At 42.8% G+C, this 16,764-nt stretch overlaps 1 protein-coding gene across 3 annotated transcripts in view; it reads left to right on the top strand.

Moving 5' to 3' along the window:
* The window catches only part of EPAS1 (endothelial PAS domain protein 1), a 139,156-nt gene that overhangs the window by 83,130 nt on the left and 39,262 nt on the right, over positions 1-16,764 (top strand). For all 3 annotated transcript variants that reach the window (XR_013836566.1, XM_079968549.1, XM_079968550.1), the window contains 4 exons: positions 7,294-7,445; positions 8,622-8,706; positions 13,033-13,151; positions 13,268-13,470. Coding sequence is in view for 2 of the 3 variants with exons in the window: in XM_079968549.1 (XP_079824675.1) it covers positions 7,294-7,445; positions 8,622-8,706; positions 13,033-13,151; positions 13,268-13,470 (559 nt within the window). In the remaining variant the exon portion in view is untranslated. The remainder of the gene's footprint in view (positions 1-7,293; positions 7,446-8,621; positions 8,707-13,032; positions 13,152-13,267; positions 13,471-16,764) is intronic.

The raw sequence follows: 16,764 nt of genomic DNA, 5'->3' as shown, positions 1-16,764 counted from the left end.
ATTCAGATGCCTATGGGAAACCCTCAAGCGAAGAACAAGAGTGCTCTCCCCTCCTGTGGTTTCCAGCTACTGAAGACTGGGAAATGGCCAATGTAACATCCATTTTGAAAAAGGGATCCAGGGATGGATGCTGGAAATGGTAGACTAGTTAGATGTCTCTGGAAAACTGATGGAAAGCATTGTTAAAGATAACATAGCCAAGCATGTAGAAGAACAAGCCTCACTGAAGCAGAACCAGCATGGCTTCTGCAAGAGCAGGCCCAGTCTCACTTAACCTAGTAGAGTTCTTTGATAGTGTCATGAAGCATATAGTGAATTTCAGAGTGGCTGTTGGAGCCATTATAATGAACTTTAGTAAACCCCAGCAGAAAATGAAACAGCTCAACCACCCATCCAGCTTTGCTACAGTCAGCCTCTTAAAGCAATTATGATTGACTTGCACTGTGCCCAGATAATTTGCTAATTACGTTTTGTAGCAAATTTTGACATATACGCTGTTTGAGGGAGCAAAAGGACAAACGGGGCATTTTCATAATTGAGGTTGTGCATTCGCTTTTTCCATTCAGTGACGCAAGGACTATATGCTCAGAAGTATGGAAAGCTAGTTTTAAGTTATCCAAGGACACCACACCCAGATGTGCATGTTTGACACCTGTCTGACACCATTGGTCTATCTATGTAGCTCAATTTTAGGAGCACCGTGGGTAAGGATCTTATGGCCTTCCAGATGTTGCTGTACTTCCATCACCCTAAACAATTGACCATGCTGTCTGGGACTGATGGGAATACCAATCCAACAATATCTGGAGGCCCACAGTCTCCCCACCCTGGTCCATAATGACAGAGAGCAAGCAGCTTTTTAGGGTTTCAGAGAGCAGCCTTTCTTAGTCCTACCTGGACATGTTGGGGATCAAAGATGGGGCCTTCTGCATGCTCCACCACAGAGCTATGGTCTTTCCACAAAGGTTCCAGGCCAACACTCCATTATACAGTAAAACGAATGATACCCAGCTCTACCTCTCTTTTAAATCGGAACCAGCGAGGGCAGTGAAGGTCCTGTGTGAATGTCTGGAGGCAGTTGGAGGATGGATGGCAGCTAATGGATTGAGGTTGAATCCTGACAAGACAAAAGTACTGTTCTTGGGGGACAGGGGGTGAGCTGGTGTGGAGGACTCCCTGGTCCTGAATGGGGTAACTGTGCCCCTGAAGGAGCAGGTGCGCAGCCTGGGAGTCATTTTGGACTCACAGCTGTCCATGGAGGTGCAGGTCAATTCTGTGTCCAGGACAGCTGTTTATCAGCTCCGTCTGGTACGCAGGCTGAAACCCTACCTGCCCGCAGACTGTCTCGCCAGAGTGGTGCATGCTCTAGTTATCTCCCGCTTGGACTACTGCAATGCGTTCTACTTAGTGTCAGATCACCAACATCCATATTATTATTATTATTATTATTATTATTATTCAGCTAGCAGTTTTTAGGAGCAGTACCAAGCTATGGTACAGGGCAGTTGCTTCAGCACATGTCTGATGCAACTGAGGCCCATCACCCCAGCAATCTTTACTTGAGTCCCTGGCTGAAGAGCTTTTCTGAGCAAATCTATATGCAAAAGTAAACAGAACAAAAGGACTTGAATAGACTTCTTGCATTTGACCAGCATTGCTTTTAGACTACAAGTCTAAACAGGGTTGGGACCTAGAGTAGTGGAAAGGTTATACTTATCATGCAACTTGCTGTGTTATGTGACCTTTGCTCTGTAAAGAGTTTGTTTTGGCTAAACACTGACTGCCTTAAAAGTAGCAGAGCAATACATATATGGGTATCTTTCCTATTGACTTTAGCAGCAGATATTTACTCTATAGCAGTCATCAGTTTTGGCCCATGCACCAGTGTAAACTCCTTTTCTGCTACTGTTTATATGACCAGATAGTGATGGCTGAATCTGGAAAATGTGGATTTTGTAAGTGTCTTCTTTCTCAGTTCATTTCTCCAACAGTTCGCAATTATTTTTAAAAGTCCTCATGAACATTTGTCAGTATTTGGTGTGTATTTTTCCTAATATAGACATTTTTATATGCAACATGCTATTTTCCTTAATATACACATTTGGGCAAACCATTTCCCAGAACATAATGCATTTTTGTACATTATTTTCACCAATACAAATGGTTCTATGTAGACTTTCCACTAATATATGCATGTTTGTTCACATATCCTTTGGTTTGAGAACTGCATTTCAAAATTCGGAGATGTGTGAATTCCAGAAGGATAGCAGTATCTATGTGTTGTTGGAAGAAGTACAAATTTGGGAGGTGTTGTTTTTTTTTAATGCAAATTTGTCATTAAAACTGAAAGGAACTCCCCAATCCCCACCACCGAGTGGTGATAGTTGCAAAACACAGTTTACTGTTACATATTATTCCAACAAACCTTGGTTTGTACCTTCTGTACAAAACCAGAACTGCCAGCCACATATTGAAATTCTGGTTCAGAGCCCCAGTTAACTACAAAATATAGTTTGCTGGTTAGGAAAACAAGACAGGCCCAACTAGAGCAGGTTGAAATGTCCATGTGATCTAGCAATCTGTTCTCACAATGGCCAACACTAAGAACACGTTCCTCTACTTGTGATTCCCACCAAATGGTATTCAGAGAGGCGTACTGCCTCTGTAGAATATATTGCAAGAGTGATTAGGTTGCAATGTCAGTGGGAAGATTCTTGAGAGTCCCATGGACTGCAAGAAGATCAAACCTCTCCATTCTGAAGGAAATCAGCCCTGAGTGCTCACTGGAAGGACAGATTGTGAAGCTGAGGCTCCAGTACTTTGGCCACCTCATGAGAAGAGAAGACTCCCTGGAGAAGACCCTGATGTTGGGAAAGATGGAGGGCACAAGGAGAAGGGGGCGACAGAGGACGAGATGGTTGGATAGTGTTTTCGAGGTTACCAGCATGAGTCTGACCAAGCTGCGGGGGGCAGTGGAGGACAGGAGTGCCTGGCGTTCTCTGGTCCATGGGGTCACAAAGAGTTGGACACGACTAAACGACTAAACAACAACAAATCAATGGGAAGAGCTGTTTTTATATTTTACATCCGCCTTCGCCAACTGGGTGTCCTCCAGATGCTTTGCACCACAGCTCCCATGAGCCTCAGCCTTCATGGAAGGCACCAGGTTGGCGAATGTTCTACCTTTACCAGCCCCCAGAGTGTGCTGACAGTCCAATTACTTCCTCAACGCTTTGGTTGCATCAGAAAAGGCTGCTAGGCATAGACAGATTGACCACAATCCAGAGAGAGGTACTTTTGGTTCTTCAAAGTCCTGGACACACCCAACATAACCTTTTTGTCTCCCCACCCCCACCCACCCCACTTCAAAATCAGATGGCTGCATTGCACACAAAGGCGGCTGTTCCCTAAACACAAATCGAAAGACCTGCTGGGTGCTTGCTAAATAATCACGTGGCTCTCTAAATCATAACCTCAATTCCTTCCAACATTACCTAGTGCGAAGAATCTCTTCCCATCCCTGGCGAATAGTTCTCATTGAGTGTTAAGAGTCAGGAGACAGATTGGCATTTAACAGTAGGTAGGACCCAGCATTTCAATGAATAAATAAATAAAAATACAACTGCGGGAAAAAAATTTTTGTTGTTGTTGCAAGACTGAAATTATCATTGGAAAGCAAAAACCAGCCTAACTCAGTGGCTTGCAGCCACTTGGTGGGAATAATCAAATTGGAGGTTCTTGATAGTTGAACTGTGGAACTGCCTGCTGCAATAAAGAAAGGTAGCTATTTAACATGCTTGTCCCCAAAGCAGAAACTCAACGCCAAAAAAAGAGGACAGCCGAGGACACCGTCTTGCATGAAATGTGCATATTTTAATTTATACGGAAATTCAGAAAGGATCCATTTCGCCATAATGAAAAAGACTGTGAGCGAGTGATCGGCCTACCTGTTCAGTCTGTTGTCCAGGCTTTGGTTGCCAACCTGGATGGCTTTAAAAGAGGGTTAGGCAAATTCATGCACAATAAGGCTGTTGTTGTTTAGTCGTTTAGTCATGTCCGACTCGTCATGACCCCATGGACCAGAGCACGCCAGGCACTCCTGTCTTCCACTGCCTCCCGCAGTTTGGTCAAACTCATGCTGGTAGCTTCAAGAACACTGTCCAGCCATCTTGTCCTCTGTCGCCCCCTTCTCCTTGTGCCCTCCATCTTTCCCAACATCAGGATCTTTCCCAGGGAGTCTTCTCTTCTCATGAGGTGGCCAAAGTATTGGAGCCTCAGCTTCACGATCTGTCCTTCCAGTGAGCACTCAGGAATAGGTTGGATCTTCTTGCAGTCCATGGGACTCTCCAGAGTCTCCTCCAGCACCATAATTCAAAAGCATCAATTCTTCGGCGATCAGCCTTCTTGATGGTCCAGCTCTCGCTTCCATACATCACTAGTGGGAAAACCATAGCTTGAACTATACGGACCTTTGTTGGCAAGGTGATGTCTCTGCTTTTTAAGATGCTGTCTAGGTTTGTCATTGGCACAATAAGGCTACCAGTTGCTAATCATCACGACGCCTATATTATCTTCAGTATCAGAGACAGTACCAGCCTCTGTATACCATTTGCTTGGGATCACACAAGAACATGAGAAGAACATGAGAAGATCAGGCCAGTGGCCCATCTGCACCAGTATCCTGCTCTCATAGTAGCCAAGCAGATGCCCATGAGAAGCTTGCCAGCAGAACCTGAGTGCAGCAGCCCTCTTCCCTCCTGTGGTTTCTGGCAGCTGATACTCAGAAGCATTACTGCATCCGAGACGGAACATGGCTAGTCATCACAGCCTCATCCTCCATCTCAGGCAGGAGAGTACAGTTGCACTCATGACTTACTTGTGAGCCTCTCATAAGCATCTTATTTATTTTTATGTTATTGTATAGAAGCAGGTGGAATGACTGCTCATGTCCAGCCCTGGTCAGATAGCTGTTTGGGAGGGTTTTGTTGTAGGGGAAATGAAGTCGCACCCCTTTCTTCCTCCCCTATTAATGCTAATTGCTGATTTCCTAACGAAGCATGTGCAGCTCCAATACTTAGATCAAGCAGTGACTGCATCTGCATGGAGTTCCTTATTTAGCTAAGGGTGTGTGTGTAAATATGCCTGGTTCCACATGCATTTCCTAGTAAGATGGCAAATTTCTATAACTCCAGCATTTTTTGTGTTTGTTTATGGGAAGTAGGTTCCAACTGAGTTCAGTGAGTAAGGGCTGTAGTAGGTAAGTGGGTCCCGTGTTCAGTTCCTGGGATATCTACGAAGGACTGGTAAAGACTTTCCTCTGAAAGCCCTGCTGGCATTTGCAGATGGCACCAAACTGGGAAGGGAAGCTAATGCCACTGAAGACAGAATCAGGATTCATGATGACCTTAACAGATTGGAGAACTGGGCCCAAACGAACAAATTTCCATAGGGACAATTGTAAGGTTCTGCACTTAGGCAGGATGCACAAATATAAGATGGGGAAACACCTGGCTTCCTAGCAGTACATGTGAAAAAGATCTACAGTGCTACCTCAGTTTATGAACTTAATCTGTTCCTGAAGTTCATTCTTAAACCGAATCCGTTCTTAAACCGAGGTGCACTTTCCCTAATGAGGCCTCCAGCCACCGGTGCCCTTCCACCGTTTGGTTTCCATTTGTAGACCGAGGTAAAGTTCACAAACCGGAACACTACTTCTGGTTTTGCAGAGTTCGTAAACCAAATCATTCGTAAACAGGACTGTTCTTAAACTGAGGTACCACTGTAGAGGTCTTAGTGGAACGCAAACTTAACATGAGTCCGAAGTGTGATGCAGCAGCAAAAAAAGAGCTAACACTATTCTAGGCTGCATCAACAGAAGTATAGCGTCCAGATCAAAGAAAGTAATAGTACCACTCTATTCTGCCTTGGTCAGACCACACCTGGAGTACTACATCCAGTTGTGGGCACCCCATTTTAAGAAGGATATTGACAAGCTGGGACGTGTGCAGAGGAGGGCAACCAAGATGATCAAGGGTCTGAAAACCAAGCCTTATGAGGAACAGTTGAAGAAGCTGGGCATGTTTAGCCTGGAAAAGAGAAGTCTGAGAGGAGATATGATAGCCAGCTTCAAATATCTGAAGGGCTGTGTCATATGGAAGATGGAGCAGGCTTGTTTTCTCCTGCTCTGGAGGGTAGGGCTCAAACCAATGCCTTCAAGTTACAAGAAAGGAGTTTCCGACTAAATATCAGGAAGAACTTTTTGACAGTAAGAGCTGTTTGACAGTGGAACGGTCTCCCTCGGGAGATTATGGACTCTCCTTCCTTGGAGGTTTTTAAGCTGAGGTTGGATGGCCATCTGCCATGGATGCTTTAGCTAAGATCCCTGCATTGCAGGGGGTTGGGATAGATGACCCTCAGGGTCCCTTCCAACGCTACAATTCTGTGAAATTGTTGTCAGCCAGTGTGTAGGCTATGCAGCACTACATGGGCTAACAGTCGGACTCAATATAAGGCTACTTTATGGGTCCCCAATGTCAAATAAGATTGTGGCTTTGTTTCCTGAACTGTCACAATATTATAATTATTGTAACTTTTTTTTTCTAATGCTGTTAAACTGTATAGATATCCAGTAAAAGCAAAGCCATGAACTTTATATCAGATATGATTTTGTTTTTGGTTTTTTTTTTAATAATATTTATTCAGAGTTTTAAGAATTACAAAAAGAAAAAGGAACAATACAATACACAAAAAGGAAAATACAACAACCGCTAAAAAAAACCAAAAATAAATTAAAAAAAGAAAAATACATTCACTTAAAAAATAAAAAGAACTAATTAAACCTTTACATAACTTTCTTCCTTTACTTGTTTCCTTGACTTCCTCTCACCTCCCAATTTTGTATTCCAATTTAAATTGTTATTTCAGCAAATCCTTCCAACCTTATTTTCATTTAAGTAATTTAATATAATATATTGCAATTTAACGTCCTCTCTTTCATCAATTTCATCAACTCATCTTTACTTAGTCCTTTATGTCATTTCAACCAAAGCCACCTAATTTTCTTTTTCCAACATCTTTCTAACAGTCCTTAATTTTACAATATTTTTGAAGATATACTTTAAATTTTTTCCAATCTTCTTCCACTGACTCTTCTCCTTGGTTATATCAGATATGATTTTGGTTGGGATTTGCTAGCATACTGCAAAGCATCATTTCTGATTTATTTTTATTTTTGTTGTCTCTTCCTTTTGGTCCTGCTTCTCCTCCCCCTCCGCTCCCCACTCCTTTGTGCAGTCTGTGGTGACAATGAGAGTAAAACAGAGCCTGATCAGCAGATGGACAACTTGTACCTGAAGGCTTTGGAGGGATTTATCACTGTCATCACACAGGATGGAGACATGATATTTTTGTCGGAGAACATCAGCAAGTATATGGGCTTGACACAGGTGAGCTGTTTTTGATGCATCTCACGTAGCAGCTTGGATGATACTGTGATGCTTATTTATTAAGCTTGTATATTGCCCTTCAGCCGAGGATGGTTTATGGTATAATATAACTTCTGCTTCTTGCTCTAGTTGGTAGATCTAGTTTGTTAAATGTGGCTTAGCAAAAGCTTCCTGCAAGTGCTCTATGGAAGAGAATGGTGGTGCCTTTGCTGTTCTGGGATTAGAGTGGCTGCAAGGGTGTTTAGCCCTGAAGAGGCCAGGGTTAAGCTCAGAGGGACCCAAGAGGAGATTTAAATGTGCACAAGTGAAACATGGAATATGCAGATAGGCCTATTCGCTTGCCCAGCAGGTTGCAGCTCCATGGTTGCTTTTAATACCCAAGAATGCAAGGGAAATATTCTTACATGCCACAGTGGCTGCAAGAATCTTAATAGCTTCAAACTGGAAGGGTGGGAAAATCCCATCAAAGATGGAATGGCAACATAAATGAATGGAATATGCAGAGCTGGCTAAATTAATGGGGGGAAATGAGAGACCATACAGACCAAACGTTTATTAAGAAATGGGGTATATATAAAAAGTACCTTAAAGACTATTGTAATAGCATGATGTCTGTGGCAGCCTTCGGTTAACTTCTATGATATATTGGATTTGTATAAGAAAGTACAGTATTTCTGATAATTAACAACAAAATCTGAGACAAATAGTGCACTAAGTAAAAGAACATATAAAGACATAAGGAGTTGGTGGGAAGTCGTTGGAACCTTAAGAAGATTGTGACAAAGTATAACAAATATTTATAACTTTTTGTTATCTACGGGTAATAATAATAATAATAATGATGATGATGATGATGATGTTGAAGTGACTTGCAGATACTTTAAATAAATATCACTCATAAAATGATAAATGATTATTGCTGTCACTACCATCAGGCCATAGAACAGAGTGGGAAGGAAATATAAATACTTAATACATAATACAAGTACAAAAACGGCTAGAGTGTGCATTTACAATGAACAGTCAGCTGCTATCTAAAACATCTCTGTAAAACACTGCTCAAAGTTTCTTGTCATGTGTTGCATTTTGGGAACAAGGGGGTCCAAAATACGCTCCCAGCGTAATTTCATTTTCGCAACCCCATTTTTTAATCTGTTTGTCTTGATGGTCAAACAGGTGGAGCTGACCGGACACAGCATTTTTGACTTCACTCACCCATGTGATCATGAGGAAATTCGAGAAAACCTGAGTTTGAAAAATGGTAAATAATATTTTTTTAAAAATAATAATAATAATAATAATGCAACAACAATATTGCAGTGTACTTTGTGCATCATTTATGGAGTAGTATCCCCAAGAAGACTTGTCTTTAATAATATATTTTGGTGCCAGGCAAGGACGCCTCTTCTCCTGGGCATTTTATTGTTAATTTTCTTTTTTGCTGTTTTGTGATATTTCAGCCAGCTGATTGTGGTAATCATTTGAATGTTGTTGGAGAGGTGGGGGCTTGATTTTGGAAGGCAGATCTTCTTTTCTAATTTTTAGTGTTTCATGTTTTTAAAGTCGTTTTTAATATGAGCAATTCATCTCTCTTCTGCTGTAAGTCGTCTTGAGACGTTTTGAGGGCCTTAAGGAAATTAACTAAAAGTATTAATGAATAATAGAAAGATTTGTGTGTCTCCCCAAGCACTTCGCCTGTCTGAACCTCCAGACTCAAGACCAAATGCAATGGCTGCTTCTCCTGGGGAAATTATTGCAACCAGGGAAGTATTTTCTTTTTAGAAAGTGTAAGCTAATGCCAACTGTTATTTGGCACTAGGGCATTATCTCTAGGAGAAACTAGGAGGGGGATTTGAGTTCATATGGCCACTCCCTAATTCCCTCTAGCACAAGAAGATGGTAGCTACTGTGCCAGGAAACACATTTCACTCTTCCAAGAGGATCTGCTTTATAGGGCCTTGGGGATTCTGTATTTGGACAAACGAAGGAATTAACTTATTAAGGTGTTGGCTTTTGCCTGCAGTGAGCAGAGCATTTGAATCCACCGTCTGTTCCAGATCTCACCCAAGACGCATCCTGAGGCCTAAGCAATGGCTGAAGTGTTTTAGGATACAGTACATGGAGCAATAATTGCTTTGGACAGCTTTCCCCCATCTACTGCTCTGCAGATGTTTTGGACTACAACTCACCTCCGCCCCAGCCAGCATGCCCAGAGATGCTAAAGGCTGCCTTAAAACAGGGATGGGAAGTTTGTGGCACTCCATCTACTGCTTGGCTGCAGTTCAGATAATCCATTACTATTGGCCATGTTGGCTGGGGTTGATAGGAGTCCATATATTTTCCCATCACTGCTTTAGAATGTCAGCAGTTAACCTTCAGTGCAGCAATGCCAAGCAGAGAACTGTTCTAGGGAGATGTTAATCACCTGGTTTCTCAATCAGCTGCACAGAAACTTTGTAGAGTAATCGAAACAACTGATAACAGGGTGGATCAAATAATCTGTTAACCTGTGGACAAAGTGTTTATCTCTCTTGCGCTTCTGAGCTTTCTTCCCCCTCACTGCATCATGTGATGAAATGAGCATCTTATCATGTGATAAATTGAAATCCTCATGGGAGAATCACATTGTTCTCTGAACCCACCCAAACTGTTCTCAGATTAAGTGAGTGGTGCTGATGAAGATGGCTTCACCAGACTGGATGGTCAACATGCCCAGAACAAAGAGGGACAGTTTTTACACAGGGATTAGCATATTTATTTAGCAAAATTTATATACCTGTAAGTTGTTTGCAAGGTTTGTTAATATTGTCAAAGAAAACAGTTAAAGGGAATTAAAAACATTTAAAGGTAACAGTAAGAAGGAATAAAAGATGCCAACATCTATGTTTGGATAAAAAGGTAAAGGACCCCTGACAGTTAAGTCCAGTTGCGAATGACTCTGGGGTTGCGGCGCTCATCTCGCTTTACAGGCTGAGGGAGCCAGCATTTGTCTGCTCTGCAGACAGTTTTTTCTGGGTCATGTGGCCACCATGACTAAGCCGCTTCAACGGAACACCGAAACCAGAGCAGTGCACGGAAATGCTGTTTACCTTCCCGCCGGAGTGGTACCTATTTATCTACTCGCACTTTTTGGGGTGCTTTCGAACTGCTAGGTTGGCAGGAGCTGAGACCGAGCAATGGGAGCTCACCCCATCATGGGGATTCGAACCACCAACCTCCTGACTGGCAAGCTCAAGAGGCTCAGTGGTTTAGACCACAGCACCTCCCGTGTCCCACATGTGTTTGGATGTGCTTGCCTAAACATAAATATTTTAGGCAGGCTACTCTCTGGACTTGGTCTTGTAGATATGACCAGCACCTACACAGTGCTCCCAATTTTCATTCCATGGGGCTGGTTCAGAAGAATACCATGGTCAACGGTAACAAAAGCTGCGAAGAGATCAGTAAGGAAGGTCACACTCCTCATGCCCTGGTCAAAGTCATCCATCAAAGCAACCAAGGGCAACTTAGCCTGAACCCAGATTGGAACAGATCTAAATCAATGTCATCAAAGTGCTTGCAGCTGTCTCCCATCACCTTCCCCTAAGGGCAGATATTCTTGACTGGTTGAAGGTTATTCCAGTCCAAGGGATCCGGGGCCTGTTTTTTAGGAGTGACTGTACCACTGTCTCTTTCAAGGTACCATGGACCAGCCTCCCATGCAGTGAAGCATTAACCATGCCCAACCAGTCAACCCCCTCTGCTAGATTGACTAAGCCAAGAGAGTCAGAGGGCATGTGGTTGGACATAGAGCTGCCAGCACCTTGTTCACATCAGCAGACTGCATAAGCTGAAACTGATCTCACACCACATCAGTGATTTGGCATTAGGGACTTCATCTGGAACTGCCAAGGTCACCCCAAAATCGATTAACTTTATCCTCAAAGTGTGTAGCTAGAAAGAAAGACCCCATGTGGATTTCACCAATAGAGGTTTTAACGGTGAAGAAAATAAATATGGAGGAGAAAAATGCCACCTATAAAGAAATGTTAAGAAAAACAGACCAAGGGCCCAAACTTAGACCTTATGAAGAGATAAAAAATCTATTCACGGGTTGGCTGCAATACCACCAGGTGAATGATTTGTTAAAAGAGGACAAGAAGAAGTTGGGTTTTGATGATAAAAAAATCAAAATTTAATATAGAAGTAATAGAAGTCAAAAACAAAACCCTATCCAGAATCTATGATATACTATTAGAGTGGTATACAAAGGACGAGGAGGTGAAGGAAGCAATGATTAAATGGGCAATTGATTTTGGCTATAACATCGACTTTGAAAGATGGTTAGAAGTGTGGAATTGTAACATAAAGTTTACAGCTTGTATGACTTTGAGAGAAAATATTTGGAAGATGTTATATAGGTGGTATCACACCCCTGTAAAATTGGCCAAAATGTACAGATTAAAGGATAAGAAATGCTGGAAATGTGGTGAGGTGGAGGGTGACCTATATCATTTATGGTGGACATGTAAAAAGGTGAAAGGTTTTTGGGAAGCAATTTACAACGAGCTTAAAAAAATATTTAAGTACACTTTTCCCAAAAGACCTGAAGCCTTTTTGTTGGGAATGACGGGTAAAGAAATTAAAAAGGAAGACAGGACGATATTCCTCTATGCCGCCACAGCAGCGAGAATTATGTTGGCACAATATTGGAAAGTGGAAACCATCCCCAGCATGAATGACTGGCAGATCAAAATGGTAAAATATGCTGAGCTTGACAAATTAACAGGTAAAATAAGAGATCAAGATGAACAGAAATTTCTGAAAAATTGGAGCAAATACTGGAACTATATTGGAATAAATGTTTAATGTGAATTGGCGGGGTTAGAACTATACTACCAGTGAGTGAATTTAGGTTTATAGATTAAAAACCAAATGCGTAATGGAGGCAGATATTTGATACATACCAAAAGGATGGAAGGAAGTTGTTTTTTTTTCCTCTCTCTTCTTTTTGTTTGTAGGAAGCAGCCAGACTAATTCTCTTTGTATAGCCAGAGAAAGGAAAAGGTTGGCTTGTATATTTCTACTGTAGTGACCCTTCTTTCTTCTGTAAGCTTTTCTGTATCTTTTTGTATGTTTGTTACGTGCATAACTTTAATAAAAATGTACTTGCAAAGTGTGTAGCTAGTTGATCACAGCGGTTTTGGGAATGTTCCTACTCTGGTCCTTCTGAAATACCGTATTTTTCGCCCTATAGGACGCACCTTTTCCCCTCCAAAAATGAAGGGGAAACGTGTGCGCGTCCTATGGGGCAAATGCAGGCTTTCGCTGAAGCCTGGAGAGTGAGAGGGGTCGGTGCGGACCGACCCCTCTTGCTCTCCAGGCTTCAGGAAGCTATCCCCCCAGCCTGGCAAGCTCCCAGAGCGATGCCAAAGTTGCGCGCAGCTTCGCCATCACTCTGGGACCTGTTCTGGGGGCTGGTGCGTCCTATGGGCCGGTGCGTCCTATAGGGCGAAAAATACGGTAACTTTGCTGGCTGGTTACTAGAGCATGCAACGGAAACTGCAAAACAAGCCTTAAAAAAGAATCTTGTCCACATTTTTCTCAGGTCCAGGCTTTGGGAAAAAGAATAAAGAGGTGACCATGGAGCGGGACTTCTTCATGAGAATGAAATGCACTGTTACCAACAGAGGCAGAACTGTGAATCTAAAATCGGCCACATGGAAGGTACTTTTTTTTTTAACGTATGTTTTTTGAAAGATTTAATCTACTCAAGTTGCTTTGGTTTTTTTAAAAAAAATCAAAACCCTTGTCTTCGTACAAATAGTTTCTTTATGTTTCAGGTTTTGCACTGCACTGGACAACTGAAGGTCTATAATACATGCCCTCCTCATGCTCTCTGTGGCTACAAAGAGCCTCTCTTGTCTTGCCTGATATTAATGTGTGAACCCATTCAACACCCTTCCAATACCGACATCCCCCTGGACAGCAAGACGTTCTTGAGCCGTCACAGCATGGACATGAAATTCACCTACTGTGATGACAGGTAAAAAGACCAGCTATTTCCTCATAATGCCTCTCCGGCGTGATAAATTGAGAGGCACCCTTCTTTGAAGAATATTCTTAGACACCAGAGCAAAACGCAGTTACTTAGGCAAACCCCAAAGGAGACATATGGCTCGATAGGGAGAACAGTACCCCCAGGACTAGACAAACCCGTGGCAAGTAAAAAAAAAAGGAGGCCGATGCAAAATAATTTAAACATATACTCACTTCTGTATAGAAATTAGCTGCTAAACATTTTAAGCTGGCTGCTGGGAATTCAAAGTATTTTTGTCTGGTCTTGGTGAGCTATGACTTTAGAACAACCCTGTTCTTCCCTTTCGGAGAGTTTTGGAGAGTTTGTGCCTGCCCTGTATAACAATATCACATTAGCCCCATTTGGGCATGTGGGTAGGGGGCACAGGGGGTACACTTTGCCCCAGTATCCCCATCCTACATGCTTTGCCTTCATTGAGCAGGAAGACCTTCCTGCATTGAGCAGAAAGATCTGAAGTGGGCAACTTCTGCTCAACTAGGAATCCTGATCCTACACCTGAACCAGTTGATATGGTAAAAAGTCTAAAAGGTAGAGGCGATTCCTCTGTCCAACCTGTGTTTTATGCAATGTTTCCATGAGAATAAACAGCTGTTGCCAACTGAGCACCCTCCAGATGTTCTGTACTACAACTCCCATCACCCACAGCCAGCACAGACTTATTACCTACTCCCAACATGGTTGCGCTGCCTGCGGCTGATGGGAATTGTGGTCCAAAATATGTGGAAGGAATCCGATTGGCAAAGGCGGGACTGAAGCAAGACTGTGCAAGTTGTGAGATACCCAAGTCAAATGCATCTGGCCAATTCATGTATTTTGTAACTTGCCTTGGCAATGACTTCTAGTCTTTTTAAAACAAAAGGAAGTCTCTTGTGGCATCTGAAAGACTAACCAATTCAACACGTCAAAAGCTTTTGTAGGCTACTGCATAAAATTCTGCAAGCCGTGCTCACAAGTTGCAGCAGGCCTCATCTAAAGCATCCGTCTTGGCGCTAATCCTTTCCTTGCAAACCTTTTGTTTCTCTTGCCATTCCAGTACTCCTAGCAATGTCAGGTCAAGCTTTCCTGTTGCATCATGGGATTTATTTATATAATTTCACACAGGCCTAAAAAACCAACACGGGCCCATGAGCATTCTTTTTGAGATCAACCTAGGAAAGACAATGGGACTGTTCGTGTGCTGTCTGAGTTAAACATTTGCAGGAGTTCAGCTTCCGTGAGAATATTTCATAAGGCCTGGAAACAAAGAGGGCAACATTCAGCAGTGCCCTGAACCCACCATGAGAGGAAAAAAGAAAGTTGAGCGGTTGTAAGAAAGATTTAAACTAATGCTCTTATGACAAACAAAGGCGACTTGTGATGGGGATCAGAACATGCTTTAGGATTTGGCATAGTAAATATCCCGTTGCTTAAAAAATTTGCTCTGAATCTGTGTTGGATGTGGGAATAAAGCAATGCAAGTCTGCACAACACACACAAACACACACACCCAGTGTTTTTCATAGAAATAGAATGGCCAGGGCCTTTCCTACCATTAGACAGAATGAAGTCACCAACTCAGCGAATCTGGGACATCATGAAAGGGCAGCAAAGAGTTATTTAATTTCATATTGTCTTTTTACTGCCTCAGAGGGAAACAGACTCCTGTGGGACTTTCTGCCCCAGGTCCCAAAACAAATCAACTAGCTTTGTGTGCTGTGTAGTTTTGAGTGAGGGGGGTCTGTAGGGTGAGACATTCACTGCTTTGTCTCAGCCAAGCAGCAAAATGCCCTGGCCGGCCCTGAGGATGCTTACAATATGGTAAAAGGAAGCTGCAGTCCTAATCTTAGGAGCATGTCACAGAATGGCACTGATTCTAAATGAATCTGGAAAATTATCAGATAAGGGTTGTCTGAATGTAGCCTGGGTGGTGTTGGACATTGTCATCTCCCTACAGTGGTACCTCTGGATGCGAACGGGATCTGTTCCGGAGCCCCGTTCACATCCTGAGCAGAATGCAACCCACGTCTGCGCGTTCGTGGGTCGCGATTCGCTGCTTCTGCACATGCACGTGACATCATTTTGAGCTTCTGCGTATGCGCAAGCGGCGAAACCCAGAAGTAACGCATTCAGTTACTTCTGGGTCGCTGCGGAGCATAACCTGAAAATGCTCAACCTGAAGCATATTTAACCCGAGGTATGACTGTATTATTATGAGTATGATTATGATTATTAGAATTTATATACAGTGGTACCTCGGGTTAAGTACTTAATTCGTTCCGGAGGTCCGTTCTTAACCTGAAACTGTTCTTAACCTGAAGCACCACTTTAGCTAATGGGGCGTCCTGCTGCTGCCGTGCCGCCGGAGCCCGATTCCTGTACTTATCCTGAAGCAAAGTTCTTAACCTGAAGCATTATTTCTGGGTTAGCGGAGTCTGTAACCTGAAGCGTATGTAACCCGAGGTACTACTGTACCGCCCTATACCTGGAGGTCTCAGGGTGGTTCACAGAATAAAATCAAGATATAAAACCACAAAATACCTAATAAAAATAAAAACAACAACCCAATAGCCCTCCCCCCAAAAAAAAACCACATTTTAAAAGGGCATAGGATATAAATCAGATCAACTAAAGGCCTTACAAACTTCCCTGGGGAGAGCATTTCACAGATGGGGAGCCACTGCAGAGAAGGCCCGTTCTCATGGTGCCGCCCTCCGAACCTCTCGAGAAGGAGACACACGAAGGAGGGCCTCAGAAGATGATCTCAGGGTCCGGGTAGGTTCATAGGGAAAGAGGCGGTCCTTTGGGTATATCTCAACCTTAGTTAGCATAAGAAGCTCAGTTGGTAGAGTGTGAGACTTCATCACAGGGCCGTGGGTTTCGGGTCCCATGTTCCTGCATTGCAGGGGGCTAGGTGACCTTTGTGGTCTTCTTGAATTATACAATTCTGTAGTCAAAACAAAATAAAAAAATTCCTTCCAGTAGAACCTTAAAGACCAACTAAGTTAGTTCTTGGCTCATCACAGCTATCTGCCAATCACCCAATCCCACCACCCTTCTGAGTAATACCCCTCCCCACCTTCTCACTATATAGAAGGGTCTGGTGACTTCTGTTTCAGTGTATCTGAAGAAGTGTGCATACACACGAAAGCTCATACCAAGAACTAACTTAGTTGGTCTTTAAGGTGCTACTGGAAGGAATTTTTTTATTTTGTTTTGACTATGGCAGACCAACACGGCTACCTATCTGTAACTATACAATTC

Source organism: Podarcis cretensis (genome assembly GCF_951804945.1).
Source record: "Podarcis cretensis genome assembly, chromosome: 3".
Classification (NCBI taxonomy): domain Eukaryota; kingdom Metazoa; phylum Chordata; class Lepidosauria; order Squamata; family Lacertidae; genus Podarcis; species Podarcis cretensis.
This window is presented reverse-complemented; position numbering and strand designations above follow the sequence as displayed.